Source organism: Penicillium chrysogenum, assembly GCF_028827035.1.
Source record: "Penicillium chrysogenum strain IBT 35668 chromosome Unknown utg000005l_segment0_segment0, whole genome shotgun sequence".
In the NCBI taxonomy this organism is placed as follows: Eukaryota; Fungi; Ascomycota; class Eurotiomycetes; order Eurotiales; family Aspergillaceae; genus Penicillium; species Penicillium chrysogenum.
Window position 1 is genome coordinate 6,326,682 of NW_026622753.1, and position 27,258 is coordinate 6,353,939.

Below are 27,258 nucleotides of genomic sequence, written 5' to 3' on the forward strand. Positions count from 1 at the left end.
ATATTATACATGTATTGGCTAAAAGAGGAAAAGAGAGAAGAACCTTAGAAGTCACCATATACCTACCATGTACTCCGTACCTACCATGTACCTACTTAGGCCTGTAGTTCCCCCCCAATTTTCCATCTGCAATAGGGCTGCAGGGTCCTGGGAATGTGAGGGTGGCCAATTAAAACTCTGGTAGGTCTGGATCCAGCGGGCCTTTCGCCCCAATGCAGCGAGGGACAATCCCATCTGATTGGACGATTCTTAATTTAAACCTGGCTGGGGCTGTGCCGGGGGCGTCAGCGTGGGCATTCGATGGTTGCATCTTACGCGTTGCCCAGAACTTCCAAGGTTGGAACGGTTTTGGCTATTGGGAAGGTCTTAGACGTTTTAGACGGGGGTTTCCAATGCCCACTTTAACTCCAATTTTCTCATTCTATGCCTATCATATCCTTGTATGGAGTACTCGTACTCTTCGTAGATATCGTCAGTTGGAACACTAGGCCGTTTTGGGTTTACCACTTCCCTCAAGACTGGGTCTTGGCTGCTCCTCTCTCTCTCTGGTTTTTTTTAAGTCTTAGTCTCTTAGTCTCTTAGTCTTCTTGGCCTCTGTTCTTTTTCTCTTCTATACAACAGTACGAAATCACTGCGCCCTTCGTTTCTATCCTTGCGTCCGACGGGAGTACTTTCGTTTGCTCAACCCTCGCAACACCTTCATTTAGGGGAAAACATCTCCACTGAAAGAACAGCACAAGGATGACTGTCTAATCGGTGCGCTCAATCGAATACTTTACTTTGATCTTGAGGGGGATACTAGCAGAGGAAGGATCCAATAATTTCGGAGGGGAGAAAAAAAAGATACCGAGATCGTCGGGATCTGTCCCGCGCATTCGTGCCAGGAATTCGACTGTCGCCATGTCCAACGACAGATCTACAGAGCCTACAGAGGGCAGCCAACCCGAACAGAACGATGCCCCCCGACGCCCATCTCTTGTACCCTCACGAACCCTCTCCGATTCCGGGCGGCGGATCTCCTCCCAACATGTGCGCTTCTCAACCGATCTCGATCGCGAGTCGGCCGAGGAACAACGACAGACAAACTGGGATGGACGCCCCAATTCTCGCGGCCTAACCATCAACACGGCGCTGGCGCCTCCATCTGTTCGAGCCGCTCCCTCACCCACCTCACCACTCTCGCCCCGAAATGCGACCCTCTCCCCGATTCCCCCGCCGAGTCCTGAGTCCGCCGGTCGGTCTCGGTCGCGAAACCGTGGATACTCGCTCCGTCGCACCATATTTAATAAGACCATCAACTCGACGGAGAAGGATGACCTCGCCCTGGCTGAGCTGGGTGAGGTCAAGGAACCTTCGTCTAATGTGACTCCGGCCCAGGCCCCGACTGCTGAGACACTCAATGCCACCGATGAGAAGCATGCTTTGAGCGTCGCGCCGACGGCCACGCTCGACTCGACGCATAAGGAGGATGCTTCCCCTTATGTCTCCTCTGAACCTTCAGAAAAGGGTCTCAAGGAACAGTTCTCCGTGTCTGTGGCTCATGAGAAGTGGCTCCAGAAAAAGGCGACGACTGCAGTGGCTGTCGCGCGTTTCCAGGCTGTTATGACCTCTATCCAGAAATTTATTCTGCGTATCAAGGATATCCCACCTACTAAGGATGGACGCCACATTGACTTAAATCCGTCTATGGTGGGTTCCATGATCGATGAGCGCACCCAGAAGCCTTATATCGGTAACTACATTCGTTCGAGTCGTTACAGTCTCTGGAGTTTCTTTCCCCGCCAATTCTTCGCCCAGTTCACCAAAGTCGCCAACTTCTACTTCTTAGTTGTAGCCATCCTGCAGATGATCCCTGGCCTGAGTACAACTGGAACATACACAACCATCGTTCCGCTTTTAATCTTCGTTGGTATCTCAATGGGCAAGGAAGGATTTGATGACTGGCGCCGGTATCGTTTGGACAAGGAAGAGAACAATCGGGATGCTTGGGTGCTCCGCCAAGGCCACGGAACGATCCAGGACGGCGCCTCCATGATAAGCAACGCTCAAGATTGGGAGCGAATCAAGTGTGAGGACATTCGCGTCGGCGACGTTATCAAACTTGAGCGCGACCAGCCGATTCCCGCTGATATTGCTCTCCTCCACGCCAGCGGACCCAACGGTGTCGCTTACATTGAGACTATGGCTCTCGACGGTGAGACAAATTTGAAAAACAAGCAGCCTTGTCAACCTGTATCCAAGGTGTGCTCGACTGTGGAGGACATCAATAGCAACTCCTTGCACTTCGTCGTTGAGGACCCCAACTTGGATCTCTATAAGTTCGACGGTCACGTTAGCGTCAATGGCCAGGAGAAACTGCCCTTGACTAACAACGAGATCGTTTACCGTGGCAGCATCCTTCGCAACACCGACCGCGCTCTGGGTATGGTAATTTATACTGGCGAGGAGTGCAAGATCCGCATGAACGCCAACAAGAACCCGCGAATTAAAAGGCCCGCTCTCCAAGACAAGGTCAATCGCGTGGTCATGTTGATTGTGGTGTTGGTCGTTATTCTGGCCGTTATCTGCACCGTGTCCTACAAGTACTGGTCTCAGGACGTGGAGCAACATTCCTGGTACCTTGAAGATGCTAGTGTTTCCTATGGGCCAATCTTCACTTCATTCCTGATCATGTTCAACACCATGATTCCCATCTCCCTGTACGTGAGTATGGAAATCGTCAAAGTTGCCCAGATGCTGCTTCTCAATGATATCGATATGTACGATCCTGAAACCGACACCCCGCTCGAGGCGCGCACATCCACCATCAACGAGGAGCTCGGTCAAGTCAGCTACATCTTCTCCGACAAGACCGGTACCCTGACAAATAACTCCATGCGATTCCGCAAGATGAGTGTGGCTGGAACCGCGTGGTTGCACGACGCCGACCTTCAGGAAGAAGCTGCTCTGGCAGGCGACCACACCAAGTTGATCCACAAGAAGCGGAGTACAAAGGGGAAAAAGGCTATGGGCCGCAAGTCTAATGTTTCCGAGGCTCAGATGCCCCGTCCGTCGAATGTTTCTGGGCCTCTTGATGCTCTCCGCCAGTCTGGCCGGTCGGCTACTACGTACCGCACCGAAGAGATGCTCGAATATATCCAGCGCAAGCCTTACACCATCTTTGCCCGAAAGGCGAAATTATTCATTCTGTCTATGGCTCTGTGTCACACATGCATTCCCGAAGAAGACGCGAACGGAAACACCACTTTCCAGGCTTCCTCCCCGGATGAGTTAGCTCTTGTTCTTGCAGCGCAGGAACTCGGATATCTCGTCGTGGATCGCCAATCAAACACATTGACTATCCGCACACAACCAAACGGACCGCACGAAGCCACCAGTGACGAAGTCTACGAGGTCCTGGACGTGATCGAATTCTCAAGTGCGCGAAAGCGCATGTCGGTTGTCGTGCGCATGCCCGACCAGCGCATTTGCCTATTCTGCAAAGGTGCCGACACCACACTGATGCGTCTCCTGAAGCAAGCCGACCTGGCGCATGAGAAAGCGACCGAGATCGAGCGTCGTGCAAGCAGACGCAAGAATGCAGAGATGAACCAAGTCATCCGACGTAACAGCGAGCACCACAGCCGGAAGAACAGTGGTGCTCGGAGCAGTATGACCCGGCCGAGCTTCAACCGTCGGCGTTCGTCAATCACTGGCCAACAGGGCTCGGCTCTTCGAGCTAGTATCGATGTTTGGCTGCGCGACAGGGAAACGGATGGTGGTATGCGATACAGAGAGGCTGATAGTGAGTATTACAGCCATCGGCCTTCGGCGCAGATGGGTAGAGCCTCAGCTGCGATCTCGGACTCTGGAAGCTCCACGAATGGCGAAGACGATGAGGATCTTGTGGAGGAGGCACTAGTTGTCAACGAGGCGGCTATTTTCGAGCGCTGCTTCCAGCATCTGAATGACTTTGCCACTGACGGCCTGCGGACTTTGTTGTATGGTCACCGGTTTTTGGATGAAGCGACCTACACGAACTGGAAGACTGCCTACAACGAGGCATGCACTAGCATCGTTGACCGACAGCAGAAAATTGAGGACGCCGGCGAGCAGATTGAGCAGCAGCTGGAGCTTACTGGTGCCACTGCTATTGAGGATAAGCTGCAAAAGGGGGTGCCGGAGGCTATTGACAAATTGCGACGAGCCAATATCAAGATGTGGATGTTGACTGGTGATAAGCGGGAGACTGCTATCAATGTTGGCCACTCGTGTCGCCTTGTCAAGGAGTACTCGACATTGACTATTCTGGATCATGAGAATGGCGATGTTGAGCAATCGATCGCGCATCTTATCGGGGAGATTACCCGTGGCCGTGTGGCACATTCAGTGGTCGTGGTAGATGGCCAGACGCTGTCGTTGATCGAAGCGAATGAGGTGGTCCGTGAACAGTTCTTCCAGCTGGCTGTCAAGGTAGACTCGGTTATCTGTTGCCGCGCGAGCCCGAAGCAAAAAGCGTTCTTGGTGAGGTCAATCCGCAAACAGCTCACCGACGCAATCACGCTTGCGATTGGAGATGGCGCCAACGATATCGCCATGATCCAGGAGGCCCATGTGGGTATTGGAATCACTGGAAAGGAGGGGTTGCAGGCAGCACGTATTTCGGATTACTCGATTGCGCAGTTCCGCTTCCTACTCAAGCTACTTCTGGTGCACGGCCGGTGGAACTACCTACGTGCCTGCAAGTATACACTCGGCACGTTCTGGAAGGAAATGCTGTTCTATCTGACTCAAGCGCTGTATCAGCGCTGGAACGGCTACACTGGAACCAGTTTGTACGAACCGTGGAGTCTGAGTATGTTCAACACGCTGTTCACCTCGCTCGCTGTCATCTTCCTGGGTATCTTCACCAAAGACCTCTCCGCATCGACACTGTTGGCCGTGCCTGAGCTCTACACCAAGGGTCAAAGACATGGCGGCTTCAATATCCGGCTCTACTTGGGCTGGTCATTCATGGGGACATGCGGAGCGGTGATAATTTTCTTCACCATGTGGAGTCTCTATGGCCTGGCAAGAGTGAACCCCAGCGACAACGACATCTTCTCCCTGGGTTTACTAACCTACTCTGCGTGCATCATCGTCATCAACATGAAGCTCCAAGTCCTGGAAGTCCACAACAAAACCTACCTGTCGCTAATCGTAGTGATAATCTCCGTTGGCGGCTGGTTCATGTGGGATCTGATCCTCGACCGCGAATACACAATGTCCTCCGGCAAAGGCATCTACTTCCTCCCCTCAAACTTCATCCACCACTCCGGCCACAACCTCCTCTTTTGGACCGTCCTCTTCCTCTCTGTCTCAGCAGTCCTCCTCTTCGAGTTCACAGTCTCAACTCTCCGCGCGTTGTTCTTCCCAACAGACGTCGACATCTTCCAAGAATACGAACAAGACCTCGACATCCGCAAGCGCTTCGAAGAAGCAGCAGCCTCGGAACTTCAGCAGGGCTGGGACCATGGCACCAAGAGATCAAGCTTCGAGATCGCCCGGGAAAACGCGGAGAAGGCTGAAATGGATGCCCGCGAACGACAGGTTCGCGAACTGCTCGCCCGTCCCCGTGTCATGGATACGAAGGAACTCGAGGTCGATACCGCCAGCGCGACGGTTAGCCATAACAGCAGCGTCCCGAGTCACAATGCTGAGAAGGACCGTGGTCGCCAGTCTGGACTTCTCTGTCCCGAAGACGCTAATGGGCGTCGGCGTTCTGTTGAGATCCAGGAGCTCTTCAGTAAGGGCTATGGTGCTGTGCGCAAGGGTCAGCTCAAATGATTCAAGATTGAAGATTCGATTCGTATATGTATAACGGGATTTCCCCTCGTCTTTTTTTGTTATTTCCACCGTCTTTTTTTCATAGCGATTGCATCTGCGATTCCTGTCCATTCACTTATCATACGATCCCTTCGGGCATCGAAAGGCGTTGGTCTGATTTTTGAATTGGGATTGTCCAATTCCGTGGTCTCTCTTTTCTTATTACTCGCTGTTCGGTCTGTTGCACAGTCGGCCGTCAGTTCCAAGATACCAAGATACCCCGACTCACATTGTTGGCAGTCTGGCTTTTTTCTTTTTCTTTTCGCGTTACATATCGGGTTCTATTGCATACGTGTGATTCCCCTTTTCTTTTTGCGGTTGAGGTGAAGTACATATTTCTTGCCTCGCGTTATTTTTAATTCAGAAATTTGACAGATGTTCTTCGATACATGTCTAATGCACTATAGCGACGCTATGCATCATAAATTATCATCAACAGTTATACGCCATTGAGGTCTCATATCCAAGCGACCGAATTCCTATCCGATGCAATACGCTCAATATCATCTTCGGAGTCATGTAGCAAGGGTTGAAAGACAATTTCCCCTTGATCCCATGCTTCCTGACCCTTACCCTTCCTCCAAATCACCGGGATCCTACCAAGATCCTTACAGTCCATCTGCTCAACGTACTCCGCGAAACCCCTCCCACCCCTAGAAGCACCCACAACCAATGCTCGATTATCCTGATAATCAAAAGTCGGGAGATCCTTCCACCATCGCATTCGAATGCCCTCCCCAATAACCAGAAGCGCGATCAACCCCGTGATCACCGCACTGGCAATAATATAAGCCCGCGAGCCGATGCGTAAAGTAGAGATCTCAACCCGTACAGGGGCGGACTTCTTGAATCCACCGACCACCAATTGAGCCGACGCGTACCCGCCAAGGATATCGTCAACGAGGGACGTAATTGCATTCTCCATTCCCTTCATCACGATCTGCATCTCCGATAGGCTATCGTCCCCGCCAGCAACGGAAGTGCGATAATCACTAATGCTAGCATTGAACGCATCCCCAAGGGTCGAGCGATAATAACTAGTCAGATCGTTGGAGATGAGTTCGAGTTGGCGCATAACGATGTGGGTTATACTGTGATGGGGGTCGATATCATGGACCGCATCCACGGATCTCACTCTGCTCACGCTGATATTCCGTCCCGGAATATCAACCGAGACATTGAATATTGCCGGCTTGAATGCGACGGCACACTGGATCTTATCCAAATTCTTGTAGTAACTCCCTGCCGCGATGGCCATGTATCGCTTTGCGCTGTATTCAATGGGATCCGCCGCCACCCCTAACGCAACTATTGCATCGTCGCCTCGACCAACGTAGACCGAGTACTCCGGTGCGCTGGGTTTGCTATCGGGGAGTAAACCTCGGGCTGTGTGGAGGGTTGGCTGTGGAAGGTCTTGAAGTACAAACATCGAGCTTGTATTGTATATGCAGTCGACCGAGGCGTCGAGGCCGACTTCGTTGAAGGTATAGTTTCTGACGTGGGGTATGGCGACGAGATTATCGTCAGAGAGACCGGCACTTGCTCCAATTCCGTGAGATCGGCCGTGATAGTTGTAGCGGGTGTTGTCCATTTTGGGGTGATTGCGTACGCCGCCGTCGGTTGGCGAGGCGGAGTTCATGGAGGATAGTAGTGGACCTAGTAGGCCCATGCCTACTGAGTAGGTGAAGTAACCCTTTGCCTCGCGAATGGATAGGCCATTCTTGTCGATCTCGGAGGGGTATTCCTTGATTAGACTGATATTGGACCAATCTGGAATAGATACGGTAGAGTGTTGGATGCCGATGGCGTTTGCGGGTGTCAAAGCACCGGTCCATAGTGCTGATATGATAGCAGATAGGTTTGTGAGAAGTACCATGATGACAATCATCCAGAAAGGTAGACAGAAGTTGTTTGTTGGAGTGGATAGTGCTGACCAGAAGCCAAGCATGTCTAGGGAGACTGGGGCTTGTGTAAATCGAATGCGAGTTGTTAAGTTGATTAGGCGACAGAGTGCGAAGACTTCGATGGCTGCTAGGATTGCGCCGACGATCTGGACAGCTGTCTGGACAGATGTTCGATTTGTATTCACAAAAGCATATAGGTTATCTGGAAGGTACCAGGTGGAAACATCGGTATATAATACAAGAGCACTCAGTGTTAACGGGATGATGAGGAGGACGAATAGAAAATGCTCGATCCAGGAAGTTGATGGGGTGCTTTTCGATGAGACTATTAAGTGTTTGGGCTCGTCGAGGTGTCCTTTTTGTTGCATGATAGAGATATAATAAAGAATGTATAATAGTAAAGGAAGAAAGAGTCACGCTTAGATTCCGTCGAGACAGAGATGCATTGGGTATTTAGGCTCAGTTCAACTTGGAATCGAACATCCTTAAGACAATATTCGTTGTCATTGGTGCACATATGAAACAACACTAACATTTCTACATGTTAGCACTGTTCAAAACATGGCGGTTAATGACAGGCATCTCTAGATCACTCGTCTCCCATTGGTGACGCACTCTCCCTAGACCCCAGTGGCTTGCCGCCACGCTAGTCAATCCCAGCGCGTAGGGAAAATGTAGTCACATTGAAGGGAATTTCAAGAAAGGCTTCATGATATATTTCTATGAAGCAACGGAGCAAGGAAAGGTTGTATTTGGCCAAGTTAGCTGACATTGGGTGACCTAGTTAACTACCTAGGTAGTTATTCCAGAATTATGTGAGACGCCATCAGGCTACCTAGGTACAATCTCCATTGTGCTTCATGACATAGGAGGATTAGGGTCGAAGAAAGATGCCACTCCATTAAATGTCATCTCGAATAATATAAAGAAAAGGAACTTGACAATCACCAAGTGACCATGTAAACCGTCACGTGGCGTTATCACCGGCCTTCTTTTTGCCGTTGACCCCATTCTCTTTCTCTTCATCCTAATAGGTCGACTTCCTAGGAAAATATATCTCTCCAACATTCTTATCACCACGCGAGAGAGGATATGCCCTCGGGAGGTTTGTGAAATATACACCGAGCATACCGAGAAGATGCGGCTCTGACGACCCTAGGCCCGGCTTGTATAACATGCCGTGAAAAGTGTCGCAAATGCGACCGCACAAAACCCGTTTGTCAGAGATGCATCACCAAAGGCCTTGAGTGCAAAGGATATCCGGACAAGTTCCGTTTTGCCGGGCTAGCAACCCGGGGTAAGTGGAAGAACAGGGCGGTCCCTACTGTGAGCCGTGACCATGCTGTCCGGACTCAGCCGGGCACCGGAATTGATCATCCAGATACCAGCCATGAAGAATCTGAATCCGATCAACGGCATCCAAGTGCTTTGTCCTCGTGCGAGGATCTGAATATTGAACGGCTGCCTATTCTCGACCATCCATGGCCACAGTCGGAAGGGCGAGCCGTCGAGTTGGACGATTTATTAATGCTAGAACGGACGGAGCTGTTGCTGGCACATTGTGTGTTTGTTTATCCTGGGTGTCGAGTTACTTGACTGACTGCAAAATATTTATTTAGATGACCAGGTTATATGTCCACATCAAATCGCTCTTCCAGCTGGCGCGTACAACCCATATCAAGTTTATATTCTGCCGCTAGCATACGAACAAATTGGCGTGCTTTATGCCGTTCTAGGTCTTACCGCATGCCATATGGGAATAGGAAAAGAAGATACATATCTGCGAGAGACTCTGGCCGTTGAATATCGAGTCAGAGCTATACGCTGTCTTGGGGAAACTCTCCGAAATGGGATATCTGGCGAGCTGGATGAAAATGAACGTGATGGGATCTTCGTTATTATTCAGATACTGTTACTCCAGGATGTGAGTTGACAATCTTGCGTTTTTGATGTCTGATGTTAACATAGGACTAATGAATCTGAAGATTTTCGAATCGGGCATATCCACCCACGGAGCCCATATTACGGGAGCCCTGTCGATTTGCAACCAGTTGCGCTTGTCTGATACTCTCTGCAGAGAGAATGAAAGAACGATATTTTTCTTAGGAAACCTAGCATGGCAAGTTCTCTCATCTTATTTCCAGTTTCTCCTAGTCCTGACGCATATCCTACCAGGCTGGACATCATCCGCTCACTCGCAGACGCCCGACGACTATGCTTTTCCCCCGAGCTTCGCGCAGCCGTAGCCACTTTAAGCGACTTGAAATTCGAGCGGGTCAATGGCTGCCCACGCGAGATATTCTTGATAATGGGCAACGTCATGGAGCATGCCAAGGCGCATGCGACGGGCAAGATGGAAACAGCAGAATACGAGCGGCTTCTCAATGCCTGCCGCTATGAGTTGTACTCGTGGAGCTTGAGGCCTGACAGATATCCAAACGACAATCCCCGCTGGCCTGCAGTTGCCGAGGCTTTCCGTCACGCATGCATACTGCACACATCTCGCTTGCTGGATATGGCTCAACCGGCCGAAGCGCCAATAATACAAAAATCGGTCACTGCAATCTTAGACTCCCTAGCGGAAATCCCTGCAGACTGTCGTCTCGTCGAGTTGGTGGTTATGCCAATTTTTATGGCTGGGGCTGATGCTTTGTCCCCGTACGCTCGGCATTATCTCCTTCTGCGATTCGACCATATCCGGTCCCATGGTGGGGTTTCTAGCGAAATGTCGGTTTCTCTACTCAAATCTGTTTGGAATGCTCGAGGTAGACAGGCCAAACATGATAGTAGAAATATTCCGTGGGTGTGGTTTGTGAGTTACCTTCTCTATAACCAGGATCTTGACATTTTGCTGACTTCTGCAGACTCGCGACTCCGGATCGGAGAGGCAACATGACTATCTTATTATATAAATCATAAAATTTTGTATTTCTGTTCTCATCAACAGATCTCGCATATTTGTTTCCAGACGTAAAAGGACTTCCGAGCATTAGATGCTCTTTCTACCCCTTAAGAACTGGAATAGGAAAGACATCGCCTTTAATGGTTGCATATATTATCCGAGTCGATGTTTGTAGTAGCACGTAACCTTGACAAGCCCAACTCTGCCAGCAGAATAAATTCGAGACTTTCCATGTTTTCTTAGCCTTGAAGATAGGCTGAGCACAAGCAAGGCTGGTGCATCCTTTCCAATCCAAGTAAGCTTGCACGAATCAAAGCAAATTGCGTGAGTATTGGACTGTGGGATACGTTATTGGCCAAATCCCGTCCAACTTGTTGTTAACCAGGGTCTCGCCTCGCGACAATCTGTACATCAAGCGTCAAATCGTATCAAGCTCTTTCTTGAGGTCTATTTGCTGCCCTTGGGACGGGGTGTATCTCCCAAAGTCTGGTACATCATTATGAGGTAGCTAATCTTGCATTTAAGAAACATTTATCCTCAAACTTCATCCATGCATCTCACATGTGATCGTACTAGGATACAGTGCTAGTAATATTGATAATAAAACAACCTTGAAAACCATATCCTGCCTTAAAATGGTTGGATACGACACCCGTGTTGCCAGATATGGCGATTATACGGAGCTCTTTTTGGAGACTCTACCTCCACCTGTTCCTAGATACATCTACAGAGAAAGCCAACAGTTTCATAAGATTTTAGATTATGAGACCGCACGTTTTCGGAACTTGAACCACGCACTGGCGGCTCCTTCCCACGAAGTTGGTTTTCAGAGCCTTGCTCACCGTGATACCCTCCTACCCGGAACCGACGACAACACAAACTATGTCATTTTTCTCATGGAGCCCTCCTCGTTTCAAGAAGAAATTGTTGATCGCAAAAATTACGGATCTCTGGGTTTCTTCTATGAGTACAATCGATTTGCGAATATCCTCATTATCAAAATGATGACAAGGGAACACCGCTGCGCCACCCGCGCAATGAATACTATTATCGAAGGGGCCCTTAAAGATATGGGGCATGTCTACGATTCCGAGTCTTTTGCTGGTGTGGAGGTCAACGTGGGTGCAAACTGCAAAGTTCCAGATGAAGGTTGGGGGCCCATGATAAGCCCACGTGAAGGATCTAGTAGGCCCGCGGTGGTTTTGGAAGTCGGGGTGTATGAATCTGAGACGAAACTTCGCGCCGACGCGAAGATGTGGGTAGACCCATCAAGAGGCCAAGCCAATATCGCGATCACTATCAAGATCAAGCGAGATCAACCACTCTTGAAAATCGATAAGTGGGAATGGGATGCGGATATAGGAAGACCACGGGTCAACCACCATATTGAAATCATAGGAGCTCGCGGGACAGCTTCGGTTTCGGGAGAACCTCTATTGATTCCTTTTCATCAAATTTGGCGGAGGGCAGCTCAATACCCTCGGGAGAGGGACATCGTTCTCAATGTGGAAGATTTGGTTACTCTGGCGACCTATGTTTGGAAGGCGATGGGGATGGATTATTGATGATAAAGTTCCCTTCTGTATGCTTTGCGCTCCTCGTCGGATTCTTTGAGTATGTCCCTATCCCAGGATTTCATCTACTACTAGTTGCCAGTTACTAACGCCGTTATAGATCAGGATTTTACCCCGGCATCCATTACCTGCTGGGATCATGGTACACACCACGAGAAATTGGAAAGCGGGCTATGATCTTCTGGCTCGCTGGCTCAGTTGGCACTTTGTTCAGTGGTCTCCTCCAGGCCGCTGCTTATACAAACTTGCATGGGACAAATGTTTACGCTGGATGTATGTGACCGCAACTCCTGGATTCTCCCTTCCTCACCTTTTGGGCTCGATCATCCAAGTTATCTCAGCCCAAACGAAAAGCAAGGGAACAGCTGCTGACAGATGAGAATAGGGCGCTGGCTATTCATTATCGACGGTATTATCACCCTATCGCTTGCGCTTGCTGAATACATATTCTTCCCCAACCTACCGCAAAGCGGCAAAGAGACATGGTGGACGACAGAAGAAGAACATCTTCTGTCAATCAAGATAATCTCTACAAGCGAGGAGTATATCAATGCTTTGAAGCATGCAGGGTATGCGGCTGTCTCTCTGTGTGCAGACTGAGCTCTTTGAGCATTTGCCTAGCTCGGTCTGTTTGTCATATCGCTCGCTTATATACCAGCTTCTTTCCATAGTTTCATCATCACCTCGCTTCTTCTTCATCTATCTCTCCTCCTTCGTAGTCTCAACAGGTTATGAGGCCCTCTTTTTCCACTTTTCTTACAAAATCTCAATCCAGTTGAGCTTCTCCCGGCAGCGGAGACTCTTTGGACTTCTTGGAGAATAGCAAAAAGCTATATCTCTCACTTCTTCATCGCCGCTGAGCGAGAAGCGATCGGAAGACGCCGCTGTGCGTATGGAGAATATTGGATTTGCTGGCAAGGAGCCCTGGACTAAGGCAAAGGTGAGAGGTATTCTGCTGAGCTGGCATACTTATCTTCTTCGTGAGTCGTTCTCCACACCTTTCACACCTTTCCTGTCTTAGAAATATACTGACAATGTCCCACAGTATTGCTATACATCCTTTAGAATAATAGCATCCCTCAACCCGCCATAGGCTATTAGCTAAAAAGTTCTAGTACCGACCCTGCTCCTCTTCCCGGGACAACTTACACTATTGCTCAGATTAATAACTATGAGTTTAACTTTAGGTTCTACATCCTAATAGACTTAGCTAATTTTATATACCAGTACCTCTCCCTACTACCGGTGTTCTCATCGTCATAGCATTGGCCTAGGGTTAGCTGTCTGGTGGGCCATATCGTGGCGCTCGCTGGCTATTTATTTACATCGGCGCCTTTACGACTATAAGTCAAGAGAGGCTATATCAGTTAAATGATTTTTATACTACGGTAACTAATAACTACCTCAATTCTACAGATCATTTTTGCCTCCCTCATAATAAAGATGCCCTTTTATATAAATATCAAGGGCCGTATGGTCATTTATTGGCTAAGTAATATTGGCGTAAGTTTGTTATCCTGTGAAGTATTCTATTATTATATCTTGACAGTGCTTTTAGGGTGGTGCCGGTCTTTTAATCTTAAGTTGGATCAACGAGATCTGCTCCAATGACATAGAGAAGCGAGCGTTGCTTGTTGCAATGGATAATGACCTTGCCTATGTTGTGCAGGCTGTTGTGAGTCTCGTTTATTTCCCTGCCTCGGGTACATACTAACAGTTTGGGCTAAAGGCTCCCAATTTTATGTGGAAAACAACAGTATTCCCCCGCGCTCCCAAGGGATATACGTGGTCAATCGTACTTCAAATACTACTCAGTAAGAACCATTTATCTATGATTATGGGTTTTATTTTCCGCTAATGATGTCTTACTAGTAGTGGGCACCGCAACTGTTCAATTTCTTTTGTGGCGCGATAAGAGAAAAGCAGCCAAGGCAGAGGAGAGTCTCCCAGCTATTGAACCCGTCGAGTCATCGTCTATAGAGGGAGATACATCAGTGGGTTCTAGAGAGGATGATGGCAAAATGGCTAGCCCTTTCTGGGTCCAAAATGTTGATCTGAGTTAGGGGATATGGTTCACTGAAGGCACTGTTGCTATATAGTTCTATGATAGTTGGCGTCGACAAGGCATCAGATTCATGTTTCCGCCTTACAAATCAGGCCACGACATTATTTTGTCCAATGTCTTTCCCTACAGAAACTAACAAGTTCAAGTATGTAGTTACTATCACGGCCAAGAAATGATTATCCAGATATCCCCCGAATTCCATCGCATCTCAGCTGGTAAAACCCGTGCGAATCGGGAATAGCGTCCTTTCCCCCTCTCTGCGAGTTATGATCGCGGATGAGGGCTCGTGCGCCAAGTCTCTGCAGCACTGCCTTTAAAAGGGTTGGAATCAGACTGATATCAAAAGTTCAGGGATTGCCTACCTAGGTAGATGGTCACCTGCAAGGTTACACCCTTAGTGGAGGGGTTTACCGACTTAAGAAGTACTTAAGTACTTAGGTATCTCCCACAGCAGCTTCATGGCAGCAAATCTCGTGACGATCTTGGACGAGCATATGCAAGCCGATCAAGAAAATGTATATTAGCCGAATCAGCGCTTGCCGCTAATTCCACTTATAAGAGGGCACCTGCCCCTCGTGGCGTCAAAGCTTCCCTGCTCCCCTTTCTCTCTTGACTAACTGCGCCAGCATCTTCTCCCTTCCCCGGAATTTAGAGGAATTCAGAGAAATATTATCCCTCGCTGCCGATGGATTCTCAATATCCCCCCGGGTCAATTGTCCCTACGGGTACAGCGGGCAAGGACAAACACTCGACGAACTCGTTGCTGGCGGAGGAGAGATCGATTCGAAATGGAGACCAAGATATTCTGCAGGGAGAGAAGGTGGACGAGGTTCTTGCTGCCAAGATGACGCTTATCAATGATGTGGGAAATCAATATCTCCGCGCACCGTGATTGAGACATGCAATTAACTCGAGGCCCTTTGTCCTCTACAGACTATTGATGAGATTGGTTTCACGCCTCACCACTGGAAACTATTTTGCCTAAACGGATTCGGATATGCTGTTGACTCGCTCATTCTCTTGATCCAGTCCATCATCTCAACCCAGGCCAGGTTGGAGTTCAACCCATCATATTCCACAGGGCTCACCATCGCGGTTTATGTCGGCATGTTGGTGGGTGCAATTTTCTGGGGCTTTTCGGCAGATATTATCGGCCGCCGGTTCGCGTTCAACTTCTCCCTGCTTTTTTCATCGGTATTCACTATCGTCGCGGGGGCTGCTCCCTCTTGGGTCACCCTGGGTTTGTTTATCTGCTTAAGTGCATTCGGTGCTGGGGGAAACCTGGTTCTGGATACCACAGTTTTCCTTGAATACCTTCCCGGCAAGGAACAGTGGTTTTTGACCCTCATGGCGGCGTGGTGGGGTGAGATTACACCCCCAAGTAAATATCCTGTCGAAAGTCTGAACTGACCCACAGTATCTAGGTCTGGGTCAGCTTATCGCAGGTCTCTTTGCTTGGGCCTTTCTTCCCAACTTCTCCTGTAGCGATGCAGCTACATGTACTCGTGAAAATAACCAGGGATGGCGTTATGTCTGGTACACAAGCGGCGCCTTTGTGTTCGTTCTCTCCATCCTCCGCTTGACAATCATCCGCCTTGAAGAAACCCCCAAGTTCCTGATTTCCGAGGGCAAAGACGAACAGGCAGTACACGTCCTACGCAGTATTGCCGATCGACACGACCGCCCATGCAGTCTCACTATCGAGCGGCTTCAGGCATGTGGACAAATCGCTCGTCGAGCAACCCCAGGATCTGGTTGGTTGGCGCGGCTAATCTCCCCAAGCGAAGTACTCTTCCATCTCCGTGGACTCTTCGCAACTCGCAAAATGGCACTATCGACGACCCTGGTGTGGCTCTCATGGCTTCTCATCGGCCTCGCGTATCCCCTATACAACGTGTTCCTCCCCACCTATCTCGCATCGCGGGGCGCAATGTTTGGCGAGAGTAGCCCGTATATCACTTGGCGGAACTATGCCATCAACAATACCTGTGGCATCTTCGGTCCTGTGTTAGCGGGATTCATGTGTCGCTCGCCCTGGTTTTGGGGCCGCCGAGGAACCATGATCATCGGAGCTGTGATCACAATGGTTTTCTTTTTCTGCTATACGCAAGTGCGCACTGCAAGCCAGAATCTGGGCTTTACATGTGCTATTTCCTTCTGTTTGAACATTTACTATGGTACACTCTATGCTTACACCCCCGAGGTATGTGCTCGCTCACTCTGATTAGATCTGTCATTCTGTATCTCATTGCTCGATAGGTCTTCCCCTCCGCCCACCGGGGCACAGGTAACGGTGTTGCTATTGGGCTCAATCGGATCATGGGAATCATCAGTGCCGTTGTTGGCCAGGCTGCAAATGTAAGGATTCATTCTTTGCTCTCGTGGGGAAATGCTTATATCGAGAACAGACCAGCACGCCTGTGCCAATCTACATATGCGCAGCCCTTTACATTGTGATGGCGATCATTGCCGGAGCCTTGCCATTTGAACCGTATGGCCGACGAAGCAGCTAAAGGCTCAGCTAGCGGTCCCCATCTCATTGATATCTAAAACATCTCATGATTATTGACCCTCACCCTACTACATATTATTCATAGGCAATCCGATAACCCGGATAGAGCAAAGTGTTAATGCTAATTGAACTGGGGGTCAAGTTCGAATTTCTTGCGTGGGATATTTTATTCTATATGTTCTTCTCTGAGAAGGCCACGAGATGACATCTGAATAATGGCTCCGTTTCATTGACTTCTCATGTCTTCTTTCCTCGGCTGACTACTGGAATATTTTCCTTGTACGAACCGTGATTTGGCCTCTTAGTTTCCACATCAGTCGTTAGGTACCAGTAACAGTTCCCCGTCCAGTCCCCGACAAAATCTGCTCATCTCTCCATAGCCTTCGCCGCCATTTCTCTCGCTCCATTCTCCCATCGATCCCACGCCAGCGTAAGACTCAACGTGTCTCTCCACAAATCCTCAGTATCACTCCCAGGCGGCAACTCCCTACCATTTCCAACCTTCCCATTAATCTTCCCTTTCACAAACCGCATATGCCAAGGTATGACCCCAACCTTCTCAAACCCCATCCTCTGCGCAAGCCGAGAACTAGCAAGATTCATCGTACTAGCCGACCAATGCACTCTGCGTAATCCAAGACCTCCATTCTCCGTGCACGCAAAGGCAAGCCGTAGAGCGAGTCCAACGGCATTAGTCGCCACATGGGTTCGCTGGTACGGAGGCAGGATGACGATGAATCCAATCTCCGTACACAGGTTCGTTAGCGATGTGCGGATAAAGCTCACAGTGCCGGCTAGTTCACCTTCGGGATCTTCTGGGGACGGCGGCCGTGTTTTGTCTATGATTGCAAAGGCGAAGGACTCTGGGTTGGAGAAGGATAGAATATGGGTTGTGGAATTACTGTAGAAGAGGGATTTGAGCTCGGTTGCTGAGGTCGGGGGTAGTAGGGGCAAATGTGTGTATATCTCCGGATGGAACGATGATATGCGGAAGAACGTTTCACAGTGTTGCTCTGGGTTGAAGGGGGTGAGCTTGACTCGTTCGTTTGATGTCTCTCCCAGGTGGAATGGGAAGACGGAGGATGAAGCCATTCTACTCGATGGGGAAATTCTGGGTTTGGGAAAACCCTTAGGCAGCTTGTTGAGTAGGCAAACCAGTGAGCAGACGCCTTTAACCTGCTCTGCGTGATGGGTAAAGTTGCACACACGACTTGGCCTGGAGAGGTTGCGTTGTCCGGGGTGAAGTTGTGAGTGAGTCACCCCGGTTCTTGGCAAAGGATCTATGGAGGACACTGGCCTTTTCTCGTATAGGACACCCTAGTCATTAGTGGTGTCCAGTGGTAAATACATGAATTACAATAATGATTTCAACAAAGGACCAGTTGGCTATGGCTTGGATACTAGCCTTCGCCCAAGAGATGCAAGACTGAATACTCTCCAAGCACACACTAGTAGTATGCAGGTGTTCTCCCTATTGTTTTAACTAGCTGTGGTGGTAGGTAAGGAAAAGGATCTTGAGAGGTAAATTAAAATCGGCCAGAAAGATACGATAGGAGTTACAGCAGAATCTCCGGAGAGAAACAGACGAAGAGATGCATCATCAAGTAAAGATTTCCCGAGTTGTGATAGAGAAATAAGTGTATCATATCTATAGAAGTATAATCCACGGACGACAATCACCAAATTCTTCGGCAATTGAACCCTATAGGATCAGCATTTACGCCCTGGGGTCCCATGTCGCATCAATATCGGCCAAAAGAGTCTCTCCCTCTTGTCCAAACACATCTGCGATACTGGCCAGCTTGAATGATGCCAGTTCAGCAGTCCCTCCAGTAGCCAATTGGTTCGCATCGTCATGCACGACCAGCAGACCGTGCGGGAAATCGGCATTCAGAGCAGTTCCAACTGCGGTTACACCATCTGTGTTGGTCACCCCGTCGATGCTTCCATCTGCCGAAGTTTGGATAGTGAAAGTCATGACATGCTCATGGGGAGCAGCACGACGATACACTGAGTATGCACTGACACCCTGGCAGGAGACAATGACAAATCCTTGCTCTGGTGTTTTGCCTGGCAGAAGCGTGACACCCTCAACATCGGCGAAAAGGGTACCATCGCCGGCACGCGCAACCAAGGTTCCGGTAGATGAGCCATCGGGCTCGGCATCGTATCTCCACAGACCGTAGGGCTCTTCGCCGAGGAAAATGAAGGAGTTTTCCTCATCAGCGACGCAGCCTTCGGGTTGACCACCGGAACCACCAGTGAATGTGCGGACGAGAGTGGTGGCTAGTGTGCCATTGGTCAAGGCAGTCAGTTCGTATTGAAGGTACTCGCCGGACTTCTCATTGACAAAGAGATACTGCTTGCCGCTGACGGGCGAGCGGTAGGTGCAGGAGCCGTAGACGGTGTAGTCGGTTTTCACAGGCTGCGAGCCACCGGGAATGGTTTTCAGCGTTCCGTTGGAAGCGATTTCGAAGAGACTTGAAAGTGATGTTAGCACAAGAAGAAACAAACAGAAAGGAAAGCGAAAAAGAAAGGTTTTTGAATAACATACCACAGTGTGTCATCCTCCCGGCATGCCGCGTAGGCGAGATCGACCTTGCGATCACCGATCTCGAAGCCATAAATAACATCAACGTTGTTTGGCTCTCCAGCGGAAACTGTTTGAAGCAGTTTGCCGGCAAGATCGAAAACAGCAAACCCAGCACCCAGTTCCGATTTGGTTGTGGTGATGATGGTGGACTGGTCGGCACTCACGGGAGAAATCCAGATGGCAGGGTCATCACCGTCACCACCGTTGGCATCAGTCTCGTATTTGGGTTCAACCCCAACCCAGGAGCATTCAGGACCTGCCCAGGAATCCTCACATTTGCATTCGTTGGGTCCGACACACTTTCCATTGCCGGAGCAGGAGTTCGGGCACGTAAACTGTGTACAGTCTGTGCCTGTAAATCCGGTAAAGCACTCGAGCGAGCCATCTCCGTCCACAAAGCCATTCTCTTGAGGGCCCTGGAGGGAGGGATCAACATTCCGTGGGGAGTATGTAGTGTTGGGTTCGAGACCGAGCTCAGTGAAAACCGGCTCCAAGGAGCTAATGCCATAGCCCTTGCTAGCATCCGTCTCAAGAGAGTAACCCAGAATTCCATCAGGATACTGAGTAGAAGCACTCTGGTAAAGAGACAGACCAGCAACCTCAATATCTTCAGCGCCGGTAAGGGTCAAGCTACCTTTGAGCCGCAATTTCTGTGAATAAATATTGACAACACTGGACTGACCCACGAACAAGTAATCGGTCTCAGGCGCAACGTAAACGGCTAGTCCTGTCACCTCATCATCAACCTGTCCCAGGACCTGGATTTTGGGGGCCTTCGTTGATTCTGTGGCCTTGAAAGTGTAAACGCTGCTGTCCTCACCTGCCAGATAGACAGTACCATTGGTGGGAGAAACAGCACAAGAAGCTGACACAGGGACGTTGAATCTTTGGACCTAAATATCTTTCAGCATCCGCAGTACGGCAGAAGACGTGTGTCGCTTAAGATACTGACCTCAAGGATCTCAATGTCAGAGTCCTTCTGACGGACAAGGAATTGTCTCGCCTCTTTCTTTCCAAGCAGATAAAAGTAGTGTCCGCCACTGCTGGGGCTGCGCCACGTGCACAGAGAAGACCAATCCCCGAGGGCTTTGATCTGCGCCGAGGGAATCTCAGTGGTGCCATCGATGTCAAAGACCCGAATGATTGAGTCAGGAGCAGCGATAGACACAATTAGATCTTTCTTCCCCACATCATACATCACACCAGCAACCTTGGTACGACCAGGCGTGCGGCTGGCGACTTCTTCCATATCAGTCAGACTGAAAGATCGAACGCCACCAGTAGCAGCGCCTCCATCGTTACCCACAAGCAGGGAGTTTTGGAAGGAAGAACCATAGTAAATAGCCGCCAGGTCGGAATCGACCTCGGCGGATTGTTCAGCGATGGGAAGTTTGGCGGTAGCAGCGGACGCAATATCAATGCCACTGAGGCAGAAGACAAGCCCCACTATAAGGGAGCGTGGCAACAGCATTTTGAAGGGACTAAGATGGTGAAGATGGGAGCGAAAATACTGAGTAACCAGAGCAAAGACGATTATTTATACCTCAGTATCCGGGCAGAGTAGATATCACTGATCCAATTGGTTATCGTAGCATTTCCTCGAATCAACCAAGAAGAGTCTTGGCTACTTGGCATGCTTAACTCGTGCTTGTCCCCACTGCTACCATTGGTCTTTGTTGATTTGACAGGCACATGCGAACTCGGCCAGACACTAAGACACTAGAATGTAAGATATTCCGGCACAACTTATTCCAATGTGCTTTTAATCAATGTTATATGCAGGTACTTGAGCCCGTGCTAACACCGCAGTCATACGTTTGTGAATTAGCGGCTCAGAGAAGATCAACAGATAAACAGTTGTGTGTAATAGCCGCATTACGCTCTATATATTATACCTAACTTATAATATTTTAGATGGAAAACCTGGAGTGCATTATAGAGGCCAAAACAAGACTACTTGCACAACATTAATATCTTCTTCCTGCATGTGATGACTTACGGAGTACGGAGTACTCCATATTAAATTTACACGCTGTGGGTCCTTTTGGATTGTCGTTCGGGTCCCCCGATCGAATAATTCGAAAATTCCATGTTGGAAGTATGCGATTAAACGACCTTATTGTGGCTCATTGTCTGCATATGCACGATTGATAGGGGCGCAAACTTACAACATACCAATTGTAATCCGCAGAGAGAAACGTGTCGAACACGAGGTAACTTCCTAAAAAAACGCCACAGCCCTTAAAGTTCTCGCGGTAAGCGTTCGGGGACTGGCCTGACTTATCAGATCCCAAAGTGGCTGCTTGAACAGTGATGATCGGCAGGGCGCGGAAATTAAGGGCTTCCGGAAATACTTCATGAAGAAGGGCCAAAGCCTCAAATTAATTTATTTTTGCTAGTAGCATCTGCAAAAGAATACGTCTAGAAGCAGGACTATTACAAATTGTTTCTGTGTGAGAGCGACAAGTAATGGGCCAACTTCAAGAGGAAGCAGAATGCATGCACTATTGCATTTAAAAAAAGAAATAAATAACTTCTGTTAAGAGCAACCACTAGCATAGCAAAAGTAACGATTGCATCTCAACTCATTGTCCCGCGTCAGAAGAGGACACCATAATGTAAATGGTTGATTTCAAGTGGCAAGGATAGTATAGGGATTACTTTCTAGTCAGTGCCTGATGCCAAAAGTGTTGTCACTAGCGTAACATGACTATGAGTGGAATGATAACATACCAAGTCTAAATATTTGTGACGAATTCGAGCGAGAGGCGGGTTTCCATATGGTAGATGAGAGTATCGCTATATGCAGTTACTAGATATCCACACGATTAATTAGCTCTAATCTTCTGTCTGCATTTCATATACTACAGGCTAGCTACCTAATACATGGGGTCACTCAAGATTGCCAATCGCTTTGCCCGACGGCCCCTTGGATGCGCACATCGGCCGCTCGTACAACTTAAGAGCGGAGATTGAAACGATGATAGGGACGGCGGTGGTCTGTCATTCCTCTTTCGTCGCTAAGCCAAAAAGACATGTAGAAAGGCCTTGGCGTCACTTATCACCATCGATGAAAGAAATAAAGTAGCTCCTGCCGCGAGTGGCTGGTTATTTATAGAATCCGGGGACCTTTCCATTCTAAAACCGACGCAGAAAAAAAAAAAAAATCGGCAAAAGATATGAAACGCCCTACAAAGCACTATAGGACTTACCAATAATAAGTCACCGGGCTCATAGGCCGCTTTTTGAAGATGGTATTGGTTAGTAGACAAGATCATGAGGGCATGGAGTACCAAGTGCAAAACTGTTGTATCGCAAAGTACAAACAACTATTTGTGATAGAGGAAAGGAATACTGTAGAAGTTCCCTTACAGAAAGTAGTCATATGGCTTTAGTTTAGTCTTGAAATTGAAGGAGCAACACTTGCATAATAGCGCCAAGGTAGTTTTGAAGTTGGTGATGGACACACAGACAAAGAAGACAAAGACTTCTTGCGTCGAAATACGCCCTTAGGAACCCTTCCTTTCCACCGCTGATCAGTAGTGACAACGAAACAATGAAAGATGAACGTCTATCACATCATGCCCAACACTTACTTTGAAAGAAGCCCGTGGGAACTAGCTGGGCGGAATCCTTAGCATGGGCCGCTTTAACAATGCTTTCCAAGATGGGCTTATTAGAGAGCACCCTTAAATAGACCCGCTCCGCAAAAGAGTGTGAAATACCGAATATTCTGTTTGGAGCTACCAACCGTGATCATGTTGAGCAGGACCACAGTATCCCAGAAACTATTTCGCGCCATCTTTGTGGGTGTAGCTACCTGTTTAGGAGTTGTTACGTTACTAGAACTTCGAACAATGGACTGTTTCAGCGATTCTGGTCAGGGCCTCGCTGTTGCCAGGAAGCAAGTCAACTGGTCGCGATTTGCGTACATCCAATATGCCACCGACCGGTCTTATTTATGCAACTCGGTCATGCTGTTCGAGACCCTCCACAGGCTTGGAAGCAAAGCTGATCGTATGTTGATGTATCCCTCCGAGTGGCCTGTATCTGAGGACGGTGATTCGAGTGAAAGCCGCATGCTTCACTATGCACGAGACCACTACGGAGTCAAGCTCAAGCCAATCGAGATACAGATGAGGCCTGGGAGTGATGGTGAGTAACCTCTGCTCACGCGGTGCCGCTGTTGAAATCCAATTTGAAGCTGACTTTGCAATGTCTCCGTTAGTGGGATGGTCAAAGAGCTACACAAAACTACTTGCGTTTAACCTAACAGATTATGACCGGGTCCTTCACTTGGATTCAGATGCAACCGTTCTGCAGGTGTGTACAGTTACCATACACTTGCTTGTTACAAACGCGAACTGACCTGTATTCAGACCATGGACGAGTTATTCCTGGCGCCGTCCAGCCCCGTTGCCATGCCCTCAGCCTACTGGAAAAATCCGAGAAAGGGTCTTTTCACCCCTGCTATCATGCTTGTTGAACCATCTACAGCTGCCTTCAATCGCACGATGGATTCAATTTCTAGTGCCAACTCTAGCACCTTTGATATGGAGATCATGAACAACATGTACAAGGATACTGCACTTACTATACCGCATCGGCCGTATATTCTTCTAGCTGGGGAATTCCGCTCCAAGAAACACCGGGCATATCTAGGGAATTCAAGAGAAAAATGGGATGCAGAGAAGATCTTCAAAGAGGCTAAATATTTGCATTTCTCCGACTGGCCTGTGCCTAAGGTAGGTCAGACTTCTAAATGGGCATCGGCCCGTCAATAACGCCTAGAGAAGCTAACTCCTTTCGGTAGCCATGGATTAGAGCTCTCCCAGATTTGATCGAAGAATCACAGCCTCCCTGCGAGTTGAACCCGACAACTGGTTATGAAGATGACTGCCGCGTCAAAAACCTTTGGTTGGGAATTTACGAGGACTTCAGGATCAGACGAGAGGTATGTAATCTTTCTTGCCTTATCTATTCATTCGTCGAGTTTACTAACTTTGGGTAGAATATATGTGACACCGCTGCAAGATATGGTAGCTACCATAGAGGACTCTTGTAGATCTGTTCAAGGCCATCGCACATCCCTGATCACGATATAGAATATACGTCGATTACCGAACGCTGGACGTTCGACATTGTATATATGTTTGCCTGTACATTACCTCCATCAAATGTAATCGTATATCAAGGAAACTTCTAGACAAGGACATTCTGAGAAATCATGACTTCTACCGAACGTGAGCCTTTCACCAAACCAACTATAATGTCCGAGACGATGATTAATTTCACTGTTGTTAGATGACCCTGCTGTGCGTGGCCGTATATTCCACTGACGAGGGAGGTGCTGCACTGGGCTCCGGTTATTCGGCTGAGATGACGAAGAACAATTGAGGGGCATATCAATGAGGGGCAGTCTTACTGACTGACGGGTTGTTGGTCTGTAGCTGCATCATAGTGTTCGCGTGTGACCTCCAGGGTTACCTGTCGTGTTCTTCAACGTCTGATTGCTCAATAATGTCTGTTTGTGCTGTGGTCGGTCCTCGGACTCGAATGTCGTTCCGATCCCCCTCTGTCCTATCTCCAATGCATCTGTGTACCCGGTACGAGCTGAAGTCAAAGCAGAACCCCGGGGTCATATTCTTCTTATCAATAAGCTCAGTCTCATGAATTGTTCGACCTATCACATGCATGCTGTAGTCAACGAACGTGGGTCCGACAAAGATTTCCTCTTTGGGATTAGCTTATCGCAGCCAAGTATGAACTTCACGATGTGCGACAAGGCGGGACTTGCCAATCACGGCGTTATGTATGGGCTATTTTTTCCAGAATTAGTGTCCTGATTCTGCAATTCAATTCTTGGCTATGGCGGGGTCAGTCTATATATGACTCTTATCGGCCCAGCACAATACAGTCCCAGTCCAGATCAAACATCTTCAGTGATCACTTGATTCATCCTTTTTCATCCTTTTCCTTCCCATACACCAACCATTGAGCGCAATCCATACAATGGGTGACTATACACCAGAAGTGGCACCAGCTTCAGTGCCTACCCCATCCGAGAAGCAGGTCGACTCCACTGGCCTCAAAGCATCTAGTGGAGTCCTCTACCACCAGTTGCGAAATGAACCCTTGAACATCGTCGGTGGTCGAGGGAGCTACCTGCTAACCGAGGATGGCCTGGAGATCCTGGATGCGACATGCGGTGCAGCTGTCTCCTGTCTTGGTCATAGCGACGAGCGGGTCCACGAAGCCATCTTGGACCAGCTAAAAAAAGTCCCCTACTGCTATTCCATGTTTTTCACCAACAGTGCTGCGGAGAGTTTGGCAAAACTTCTGGTAGACTCTACTGGAGGCAGGATGTCTCGTGCTTACATTGTGAGCTCGGGTAAGAAACCTGTCTGTCCATGCTGAGCCAAGATTGGTTACTAAAACCACAATAGGTACCGAGGCTGTCGAGGCTGCTGTGAAGATGGCCATTCAGTATTTCACGGAGCTGCCCGTCCCTGAGCCCCAGCGGGTAAACATCATTTCTCGGAAGTCGTCCTACCACGGAAACACCCTCGGATCACTTGCTGTTGGGCACCACGCCTCCCGGCGGAGGATCTATGAAAGTCTTCTTTCGAAGAACATTCACCACGTGCCGCAATGCTACCCCTACCGCAGAATGAACACCAACGAAAGCACCGAAGACTATGTCGCAAGACTAGCCCAGGAACTGGAGGATGAATTCCAGAGACTTGGCCCCAACACTGTCTGTGCATTCGTCGCCGAGACAATGCCAGGTGCTGTGAGTACAACCCAATCCCGCTATGCTAAACGTGCTAACTATTTCAATAGACACTTGGCTGCGTCCCACCATTGCCCGGCTACCTCAAGGCACTAAAGGCCGTCTGCGAGCGACACGGGGCACTCTTCATCCTAGACGAAGTCATGTCTGGCATGGGCCGCACCGGAACTCTCCACGCCTGGGAGCAAGAAGACGTCGTCCCTGACCTCCAAACAATTGCCAAGGGACTCGGTGCCGGCTATGCCCCGATCGCCGGGTTACTCATCAACAAACACGTCGTCGATACTCTAAACAAGGGCACCGGCGCGTTCGTCCACAGTCAGACATACCAAGGGCACCCGGTTGCCTGTGCGGCTGCATATAGGGTGCAGCAGATTATACAGGAGGACGATCTACTACCGAATGTGCGGGCGATGGGAGCATATCTGGGTCAGCGTCTTCATGAGCGTCTGGATAGTCACCCTCATGTTGGTGATATTCGTGGCAGGGGATTATTCTGGGCTGTTAGTTTTCTTCTTGGTTGGCTTTTATTCCTTGCTAATATGATTATAGATGGAATTTGTCCAGGATAAAGAGACGAAAGAGCCATATCCGCCTTCAAAGGCGCTTTCTCGGACTCTGCATGCGACAGGCCTCAAGCCTGCACATGCGATTTCGTTGCTGCCGGGCAACGGCGGTATCGACGGTGCTAATGGTGACCATATTATTTTGGCGCCGCCTTACAATACTACCCGTGAGGAGATTGATTTGATAGTCGAGCGAACTGTTCGGGTTATCCAGGAGGTTCTAGGATAGAGGGTTCTCTACGAATTATGTAGTCTCTATTGTATCTCCTCGCAATTAGCTTAGTTAAACCTGCCACATCTACTTTTAACTACTGATGATGAATGACTTCTTGTGTATGCTCAAGTTTTTTCAGCTGCTCTATGATAAACCAATGCCGCAATATGTCGGTCTACTGATAGGTGGGAGGCGGTATTCGTAGCGATTTCAAAAGTGTTCGTTCTAGCGACTATTAACTCCCACATTCTCCCTTCTCATGGGCCGTGATACGCAAAACTTAGCATATCT

General features: G+C 49.0%; 10 protein-coding genes across 10 annotated transcripts; 7 read left to right on the top strand and 3 right to left on the bottom strand.

Moving 5' to 3' along the window:
- Positions 1-900: 900 nt before the first annotated feature.
- On the top strand, positions 901-5,805 carry N7489_010801 (aminophospholipid-translocating P4-type ATPase DNF3; the record flags this gene model as incomplete). The annotated part of the gene is made up of 1 exon (XM_056716550.1): positions 901-5,805. One exon carries the CDS (start codon positions 901-903, stop codon positions 5,803-5,805), a length of 4,905 nt encoding a protein of 1,634 aa, XP_056564172.1.
- A 496-nt stretch (positions 5,806-6,301) lies between these two features.
- N7489_010802 (uncharacterized protein) lies at positions 6,302-8,116 on the bottom strand (the record flags this gene model as incomplete). The annotated part of the gene is made up of 1 exon (XM_056716551.1): positions 6,302-8,116. The coding sequence occupies one exon, from the start codon at positions 8,114-8,116 to the stop codon at positions 6,302-6,304; it is 1,815 nt and encodes a 604-aa protein (XP_056564173.1).
- A 1,748-nt stretch (positions 8,117-9,864) lies between these two features.
- N7489_010803 (uncharacterized protein) lies at positions 9,865-10,644 on the top strand (the record flags this gene model as incomplete). Its single annotated transcript, XM_056716552.1, has 1 exon — positions 9,865-10,644. The coding sequence occupies one exon, from the start codon at positions 9,865-9,867 to the stop codon at positions 10,642-10,644; it is 780 nt and encodes a 259-aa protein (XP_056564174.1).
- Positions 10,645-11,285: 641 nt separating this feature from the next.
- N7489_010804 (uncharacterized protein) lies at positions 11,286-12,215 on the top strand (the record flags this gene model as incomplete). The annotated part of the gene is made up of 1 exon (XM_056716553.1): positions 11,286-12,215. One exon carries the CDS (start codon positions 11,286-11,288, stop codon positions 12,213-12,215), a length of 930 nt encoding a protein of 309 aa, XP_056564175.1.
- Positions 12,216-13,667: 1,452 nt separating this feature from the next.
- Positions 13,668-14,287, top strand: N7489_010805 (uncharacterized protein; the record flags this gene model as incomplete). The annotated part of the gene is made up of 4 exons (XM_056716554.1): positions 13,668-13,727; positions 13,783-13,899; positions 13,954-14,038; positions 14,097-14,287. The coding sequence occupies 4 exons, from the start codon at positions 13,668-13,670 to the stop codon at positions 14,285-14,287; spliced, it is 453 nt and encodes a 150-aa protein (XP_056564176.1).
- A 687-nt stretch (positions 14,288-14,974) lies between these two features.
- Positions 14,975-16,802, top strand: N7489_010806 (MFS transporter; the record flags this gene model as incomplete). Its single annotated transcript, XM_056716555.1, has 5 exons — positions 14,975-15,151; positions 15,223-15,652; positions 15,714-16,492; positions 16,549-16,647; positions 16,698-16,802. 5 exons carry the CDS (start codon positions 14,975-14,977, stop codon positions 16,800-16,802), a joined length of 1,590 nt encoding a protein of 529 aa, XP_056564177.1.
- Positions 16,803-17,167: 365 nt separating this feature from the next.
- On the bottom strand, positions 17,168-17,893 carry N7489_010807 (GNAT family N-acetyltransferase; the record flags this gene model as incomplete). The annotated part of the gene is made up of 1 exon (XM_056716556.1): positions 17,168-17,893. One exon carries the CDS (start codon positions 17,891-17,893, stop codon positions 17,168-17,170), a length of 726 nt encoding a protein of 241 aa, XP_056564178.1.
- A 625-nt stretch (positions 17,894-18,518) lies between these two features.
- On the bottom strand, positions 18,519-20,865 carry N7489_010808 (uncharacterized protein; the record flags this gene model as incomplete). The annotated part of the gene is made up of 3 exons (XM_056716557.1): positions 18,519-19,281; positions 19,356-20,287; positions 20,347-20,865. 3 exons carry the CDS (start codon positions 20,863-20,865, stop codon positions 18,519-18,521), a joined length of 2,214 nt encoding a protein of 737 aa, XP_056564179.1.
- A 2,287-nt stretch (positions 20,866-23,152) lies between these two features.
- N7489_010809 (uncharacterized protein) lies at positions 23,153-24,459 on the top strand (the record flags this gene model as incomplete). The annotated part of the gene is made up of 5 exons (XM_056716558.1): positions 23,153-23,549; positions 23,623-23,717; positions 23,774-24,139; positions 24,208-24,348; positions 24,406-24,459. 5 exons carry the CDS (start codon positions 23,153-23,155, stop codon positions 24,457-24,459), a joined length of 1,053 nt encoding a protein of 350 aa, XP_056564180.1.
- A 947-nt stretch (positions 24,460-25,406) lies between these two features.
- N7489_010810 (uncharacterized protein) lies at positions 25,407-26,982 on the top strand (the record flags this gene model as incomplete). Its single annotated transcript, XM_056716559.1, has 4 exons — positions 25,407-25,785; positions 25,841-26,187; positions 26,238-26,690; positions 26,740-26,982. 4 exons carry the CDS (start codon positions 25,407-25,409, stop codon positions 26,980-26,982), a joined length of 1,422 nt encoding a protein of 473 aa, XP_056564181.1.
- Positions 26,983-27,258: the final 276 nt, after the last annotated feature.